We start from the raw sequence: 8,513 nt of genomic DNA, 5'->3' as shown, positions 1-8,513 counted from the left end.
TGGAGGAGAGCTCCGCTAATTACCTTAACGGAGCTAATTGCCTTAACGGAGCTAATTACCTTAACGGAGCTAATTACCTTAACGGAGGCAAGGTAAGGTATTAAGGTATTACCTTAAAGATTGTACGACAACACATCATCTGCGTAGACTAGATGGTTATCTTGAGATGATTTCGGGGCTTTAGTGTCCCCGCGGCCCGGTCCTCGACCAGGCCTCCACCCCCAGGAAGCAGCCCGTGACAGCTGACCAACACCCAGGTACCTATTTTACTGCTAGGTAACAGGGGCATAGGGTGAAAGAAACTCTGCCCATTGTTTCTCGCCGGCGCCTGGGATCGAACCCAGGACCACAGGATCACAAGTCGAGCGTGCTGTCCGCTCGGCCGACCGGCTCCGTGCCCAAAGACCTTAACTATCGGGAATCGAACGCAGACCAGGAAGAAGGCGAGGACGTCGCTGTACCGACCAGTACAAGTGGTTAGGACTAATGATACTAACAATACGTAGTAATAAATAATCGTTATGAATGTATAACGAACAACAGTGTACAAACTGTAGAAACTCGTACAGTAAGTACGGGGGGCCTCGTAGCCTGGTGAATAGCGCGCAGGACTCGTAATTCTGTGGCGCGGGTTCGATTCCCGCACGAGGCAGAAACATATGGGCAAAGTTTCTTTCACCCTATGCCCCTGTTACCTAGCAGTAAATAGGTACCTGGGAGTTAGTCAGCTGTCACGGGCTGCTTCCTGGGGGTGGAGGCCTGGTCGAGGATCGGGCAGCGGGGACACTAAAGCCCCGAAATCATCTCAAGATAACCTCAAGATAACCTCAAGAAGTAAAAGCTAATTTAGCGACACGTGAATTTGATCAATGGATCTATTTGTGTCGAGAATCACATCATAAACAGTGTATATCTGTTGATATATTTACTCGTATCTCAGTACAACCCGTTCTCCGCACTTTCTTATAGTCAATACTGACTTATTAAACACGTGCATATGTGACATACTAATTTATTGTGAATATTTTAGTTTACCTTGAAAAGCTTCATAGAAAACACCGACCTTACCTAACCTTCTTAGTATGTTAAGATAAGCATCTTATTGCTTCGTAATTACAATTATTACTTAACCTATAATAGGTATAGGTTACTCAGTACTTATACTGAGTAAAGCGAAATTATTCTCATTCCTCACCAACATATCGAACAATTTCCCCACTTTGCTGAGGTAGTTTTCCACACACACACACATAAGACATGGCACAAGGAACGGCAAAGGATTCCAACCATGCGACATTTCTCATACGGAAGCCGCCACTTTTTCCCTCCATGGCCGTAAGAAGTTACCACTATACCTCTATACAACACGAAAACCATAAATCACAAAGAAAAAATAATATACTTAACATTCGGGGTCTAGAGTCGTGCAGAATATTATCAAGCCCACCAGTATCATGTTGACCAAACCACACACTAGAAAGTACAGGGACGACGACGACGTTTCGACTTGAGAATGGTCCAGGACGGACCGAAACGTCGTCGTCTCTTCACTTTCTAATGTGTGACACTAGAAAGTGAAGTTTCTGACACTTCTGAAGTTGAAGAAGACACTAGATATGTTTCTGGTCAACATATTTCAGCCACGTTATTGTGACTCTTCGTCTGCACCAATATCATATATATACACATTGTAGTGTTTTTCTCTGAAATGAACTGGATAGACCTATTCCTATTCATCAACGCTGGAGACCCATAGGGCTCTACCTTTTGATTTGGCAGTTCTACAAATTCGCGAGTTCTACAGGTAATAATAACAATCAGATATCGAACATAAATATTGTTTTGATAGAGTTGAAATTGCCAGTCTCGCTATCGAGCCAAGAATCACATCACCCCCTACTTCATAGGTCCCCCTTTTTTTTTTGACCAATAGCAGCAACAGCAACTGACTGATAAGGTACATTAACACCTATTCTCAGACGCTATGTTTGAATTGATTAAATGATTAAATTTATGGTATAATCCAGTCTGTAATCTTGGCCACAAAATAATCTCTGATTATCTGGTATTGATTCACATACAAATAACATTCCTTTTACCAAAGAGAAATAATGAGTAATGTTTACGTTTCACCGTGAAGGGGACTACGGGCTCACCATAGCCCGTGCTACTTGGAACTTTTTGTTCCAAGTAGCGAATCTTTAACAAACAACAGTATCACCGTGAAGGGTACCCCCGATTACATACGGGTGCACTACTCCTACACCGTACGTCGAAGTACGTACACGTTGAAGTACGTAGAATCACGTACATCGTGAAATTTCGCGGTGTACAGTACTCTGTACATCACAAAGGGCAGAGTTCTTGAGTGGCAGAGTACTTAACTAATCAGTAATCCAACCTGGGCTGGATGGTAGAATGACGGTCTCGCGTCATGCAGGTCGGCGTTCAATCCCCGACCGTCCACAAGTGGTTGGGGCATCATTCCGTTCCCCAGTCCCATCCCAAATCCTATCCTGACCCCTTCCCAGTGCTATAATAGTCGTAATGGCCTTGGTACTTTCTTATTGATAGTTCCTTTCCTATCAGTATTTACTTATCTGAGTGTTCTTGAGTGAGAGTGCTCTTGAGTGAGAGTGCTCCTAAGTGGCAGTGCTCTTGAGTGAGGAGTGCTCTTAAGTTGCAGTGCTCTTGAGTGAGAGTGCTCTTAAGGGGCAGTGCTCTTGAGTGAGAGTGCTCTTAAGGGGCAAGTGCTCTGAGTGAGAGTGCTCTTAAGTGTAGTGCTCTTGAGTGAGAGAGGAGCCAATAGGACACAGACCTTGACCAGAGGTCTTAATCAACAAGATACAGAAGGATAAAGTGCTGTAAAGCAGTCTTCAGCAGTCTTCAGCAGTCTTCAGCAGTCGTCAGCAGTCGTCAGCAGTCTTCAGCAGCCGTCAGCAGTCGTCAGCACTGAAGGATGGCGCCGGTTGAAGGGAATTAACCTCAGCGATTGTTATCAAATCGATTGACATCGCGTTCCTGACACAGTTGCCGGGTAGCTTTATCTTGACGCTTTGTCTGTGTCACAGGTCAGGTCAGGGCTGTGTCTGTGTGTGTGTCTGTGTCACAGGTCATGTCAAGGCTGTGTGTGTGTGTGTCTGTGCCACAGGTCATGTCAAGGCTGTGTGTGTGTGTGTCTGTGTCACAGGTCAGGTCAGGGCTGTGTCTGTGTGTCTGTCTGTCCCACAGGTCATGTCAAATCTGTGTAACTGTCATGTCACCTGTCATTCAGACGACCAACACTCGCTCTTTTTTCAGACTCTAAACACGTTAGAAACAAACTATTTTTCTCTTAAATTAGATATTTTATTTACTTTTTATTTATTTATTTGTTTATACAACAGTTCTTACATTCTCATACAGTCACTAGAACGCGTAGCGTCTCGGGCAGGTTCTTAATCCTAATATTCCCTGGAATTCGAGTTGCTAAATCGTTTAGCAACCAGGTATTCATTTTACTGTTGGGTAAACAGAGGCTGCAGTTAAGGATTGGCGCCCAGTCAATCCTCCTCGGTCAGGATACGAACCCAGGACAAAGCGCTCGTGGATAGTCAGACGAGTGTCTTACCACTACGCCATGGGGATTGATATCCTATTCTCTCACCATTCTTTTTAATAGTAGTGAGATTTTGGGTGTAAATATTACTGTCTGTCTGTCTGTCTGTCTGTCTGTCTGTCTGTCTGTCTGTCTGTCTGTCTGTCTGTCTGTCTGTCTGTCTGTCTGTCTGTCTGTCTGTCTGTCTGTCTGTCTGTCTGTCTCTGTCTGTCTCTGTCTGTCTGTCTGTCTGTCTGTCTGTCTGTCTGTCTGTCTCTCTCTCTCTCTCTCTCTCTCTCTCTCTCAATCTCTCTCTCTCTCTCTCTCTCTCTCTCTCTCTCTCTCTCTCTCTCTCTCTCTCTCTCTCTCTCTCTCTCTCTCTCTCTCTCTCTCTCTCTCTCTCTCTCTCTCTCTCTCTCTCTCCCTCTCTCCCTCTCTCTCCTCTCTCCCCTTCCCCCGTTCTCTCTCCACCCTTTCTCTCTTCTATTGAGCAAAAGATTCTCGATTATATTAAGTCAACGTTATCAACCTTAATTCAACGAACGGTACCCATGAACTTGGACCACCTGGGATCGAACTCAGACCTGCAAGAAGCGAAACCATCCCTGTACCCTCCAGTCCAAAAGCAGGGAGGAGGGGAGGGGATCAGGGCAGTTAATGCTGATGTATTAAAGATAGCAGCTCTCTTTAGCGCCATTACCTGAGTAGAAGTATTCAGAATATATACCATCCATGTAGCACGGGCTATGGTGAGCCCGAATATTTACTTCCGTGTCTCAAGAAGGTTACCGTCATATTCTTGGGGTCACGTGAGCGCCCAGCTGTCATGAGCCGGGGATAATTACCGTGATAGATATTGACCTTTCTATATCATGGTTTTATTTACAAATAACATAGATTTTGTCTGTGGTCTCCATGTCTGTGTTTATCTTGGGATAGTCTCCTGTCTGTGGGGTCCAACCAGTTGGGCTGGACGGTAGAGCGACGGTCTCGCTTCATGCAGGTCGGCGTTCAATCCCCGACCGTCCATAAGTGGTTGGGCACCATTCCTTTCCCCCGTCCCATCTCAAATCCTTATCCTGACCCCTTCCCAGTGCTATATAGTCGTGATGGCTTGGTGCTTTCTTCCCTGATAGTTCCCTTCCCTTCCCTGCCTGTCTGTGGGGACTGTGAGTTAGTCTCCTGTCTGTGGTCTCCTGTCTGTGGTCTCCTGTCTGTGGTCTCCTGTCTGTGGTCTCCTGTCTGTGGTCTCCTGTCTGTGGTCTCCTGTCTGTGGTCTCCTGTCTGTGGTCTCCTGTCTGTGGTCTCCAAGGCCAGACATAGGCTGTATAAGGAGACGCCTCAAGCTGTACCAGAACAAACATTTAACCACCAGCCATTAGCTTGAGACATTCTGATATGTCTTATGTCTCCTCTTGACTTTCTCCAAGTCCCCTGTCTATATGGAGCGGTGATTTACCTCGCGTATTTGTATACCAGACAAACGTAGGTTTACCTGTTAGTTTATTGAGTTTTTTTTGGGGAGTATGTTAGTCTACTTTGTGGTTTATGATGTAAATGTCTCGCGTTGTTGGTTGGCTTTTAGACAGCCTGTTAGACAGCCCGTGACAGCTGTCTAACTCCCAGGTACCTATTTACCGCTAATTGAACAATTGGTATAAGAGTGAAAGAAACTCTGCCCATTTGTTTCCGCCATCGCCGGGGGATCGATCCCCGGACCCCCCCCCCCCCCCCAATGATTACGAATCCCGTTCGCTGTCCACTCAACCGCCAGGCCGCCTCCCCCAGGTCAGGTGTCTGTCAGTCAAGGGTGTCATGTCTCTCTCCCTGCCTCTGCTTTGATATTCGTGCGTGTGTCAACATGTCTCTATGTCAGTCTTCCTCTGTCAATCTCTCTCACTCAGGGAGAGAAGATCTCTCTCACTCAGGGAGAGATCTTTCTCACTCAGGCAGAGAAGATCTCTCACTCAGGGAGAGATCTCTCTCACTCAGGGAGAGAAGATCTCTCTCACTCACGGAGAGAAGAGTAGCAACAACGGGAGTTAACACTAACCTCACTAACGATGAAGTCACTGTCGTCCTCGAAGTCACTGTCGTCCTCGAAGTCACTGCCGTCCTCGAAGTCAATGTCGTCCTCGAAGTCACTGTCGTCCTCGAAGACACTGCCGTCCTCGAAGTCAATGTCGTCCTCGAAGTCACTGCCGTCCTCGAAGTCACTGCCGTCCTCGAAGTCACTGTGGTCCTCGAAGTCACTGCCGTCCTCGAAGTCACTGTCGTCCTCGAAGTCACTGCCGTCCTCGAAGTCACTGCCGTCCTCGAAGTCACTGCCGTCCTCGAAGTCACTGTCGTCCTCGAAGTCACTGTCGTCCTCGAAGTCACTGTCGTCCTCGAAGTCACTGCCGTCCTCGAAGTCACTGCCGTCCTCGAAGTCACTGCCGTCCTCGAAGTCACTGTCGTCCTCGAAGTCACTGCCGTCCTCGAAGTCACTGCCGTCCTCGAAGTCACTGTCGTCCTCGAAGTCACTGCCGTCCTCGAAGTCACTGCCATTGTCCGCGCGACGACAATCTTCACCAACCAATTTTTCTTGAACTTTATTGGCATTTTGTGACTGTGTGTTTGTTTAGTGAAATAATCCCCAGCAGTGATTTGCCGTATGACCCTGTTTGTTTGTTTGTTGTGTGTGTGTGGGGTTATCTTACTTCTGTTTGGATATTTGTGTGGAGGTTATCTTACCTCTGGATATTTGTGTGTGGTTATCTTACTTCTGTTGGGATATTGTGTGGGGTTATCTTACATCTGTTGGGATATTTGTGTGGGATTATCTTACCTCTGGATATTTGTGTGGGGTTATCTTACCTCTGGATATTTGTGTGTGGTTATCTTACATCTGTTTGGATATTTGTGTGGGGTTATCTTACTTCTGTTGGGATATTTGTGTGGGGTTATCTTACCTCTGTTTAGATATTTGTGTGTGGTTATCTTACTTCTGTTGGGATATTGTGTGGGGCTATCTTACTTCTGTTGGGATATTTGTGTGGGGTTATCTTACTTCTGTTGGGATATTTGTATGGGGTTATCTTACATCTGTTGGGATATTTGTGTGGGGTTATCTTACATCTGTTTGGATATTTGTGTGGGGTTATCTTCCCTCTGTTTGGATATTTGTGTGGGGTTATCTTACTTCTGTTGGGATATTTGTGTGGGGTTATCTTACTTCTGTTGGGATATTTGTGTGGGGTTATCTTACCTCTGTTTGGATATTTGTGTGGGGTTATCTTACCTCTGTTTGGATATTTGTGTGTGGTTATCTTACATCTGTTTTGATATTTGTGTGTGGTTATCTTACATCTGTTTTGATATTTGTGTGTGGTTATCTTACCTGTGTTTGGATATTTGTGTGGGGTTATCTTACCTGTGTTTGGATATTTGTGTGGGGTTATCTTACCTGTGTTTGGATATTTGTGTAGGGTTATCTTCCCTCTGTTTGGATATTTGTGTGGGGTGATCTTACCTCTGTTTGGATATTTGTGTGGGGTTATCTTAACTCTGGATATTTGTGTGGGGCTATCTTAGTCTCAGCCTGACTCTCTCTCCTTGTATTCGAACCTCAATTTCTTCCTCCTTGTCTAAGATACACATCACACCAGCTCCTGATCCTCCACAGACCTCCAGATGACTTTCATTGGGAGGGTTGACTCTGTCAACTGTGTTGTGTTTAGTGGTTTATCTCCCCCCTCTGTCTGTCTGTCTAATTGTCTATCTGTCTGTCTGTCTCTGCGGGTTTCTCGTGGAAGTTTTCAGGAGGATTGAAGCTCATACGAAGGTTGGAAAACAAATAATTTGAGGATATGAAAAATAATTTGTTTTTGATTCGTGATTTTGCGAGAAAGAAGATTGTATACACACACACACACGCACACGCACACACACACACACACACACACACACACACGCACACGCACACACACACACACACACGCACACACACACACATACACACACGCACACACACACACACACACACACACACACACACACACACACACACACACACACACACACACACACACACACACACACACACACACATACACACACACACACACATATATAAATTGGGAATCAAGGAATCCCCATGGAGGGGACGAAACGTGGGGAGCAAAATTAGTAGATGTTATAGACAGGAATTTCCTGACACAACATGTGAAGGAAGACACAAGGGAAAGAGGAGGAGATGCACCGAGCCTATTAGACCTGATTTTCACCCAGAACGTAGAAGATATCGAGAATTTAGAGCATGAAATACCTCTAGGGCCAGTGACCATTGTGTCCTAGTCTTTGACTACATGATGGAATTCAAACTTATGACCATGGGACAAGAGATCTGGGAAAGGAGAGCTGACTACAGGAAAGGGGACTATATGAGGATAAGGGACTATCTGGGTGAAGTGCAGTGGGAGGAAGAAATTAGAGGAAAAACAGTCCAAGATATGATGGACCTAGTCATACAGAAATGCCAGGAGGCCGAAGAGAGTTTATACCAACGGTAAAGGGAAAAAATAAGAAGGAATATAATAACCCATGGTTTAATAGACAGTGTCAGGAAGCAAAAATGGCCAGCAGACGGGAGTGGAGGAAGTACAGAAGACAAAGAACAGAGGACAACAGAAGCAGATACAACAGAGCTAGGAACGATTACATTAACATAAGACGAACATCGGAAAGGGACTATGAGAACGATATTGCAATCAAAGCGAAAAAACAACCCAAGTTACTACACAGTCATATAAGAAGAAAAATGTCGGTGAACGACCAAGTGACAAGACTAAGGAAGACAGAGGGGGCATATACTGAAAGTGACAAGGAAATCTGCGAGGCACTGAATGCCAGTTTCCATGGAGTGTTCACTACCGAGCCTGAGCAGCTCCCATTGTTG

General features: G+C 45.6%; 1 protein-coding gene across 1 annotated transcript in view; it reads right to left on the bottom strand.

Moving 5' to 3' along the window:
• Positions 1-5,585: 5,585 nt before the first annotated feature.
• The window catches only part of LOC138363990 (dentin sialophosphoprotein-like), a 6,497-nt gene continuing 3,569 nt past the window's right edge, over positions 5,586-8,513 (bottom strand). The window contains exon 2 of the mRNA XM_069323440.1: positions 5,586-6,185. Within this exon, the coding sequence (XP_069179541.1) occupies positions 5,586-6,185 (600 nt within the window). The remainder of the gene's footprint in view (positions 6,186-8,513) is intronic.

This window comes from Procambarus clarkii, chromosome 12 (genome assembly GCF_040958095.1).
Source record: "Procambarus clarkii isolate CNS0578487 chromosome 12, FALCON_Pclarkii_2.0, whole genome shotgun sequence".
Taxonomy (NCBI): domain Eukaryota; kingdom Metazoa; phylum Arthropoda; class Malacostraca; order Decapoda; family Cambaridae; genus Procambarus; species Procambarus clarkii.
The sequence above is the reverse complement of the archived record's forward strand: the minus strand, read 5'-3'. Positions and strand labels throughout refer to the sequence as shown.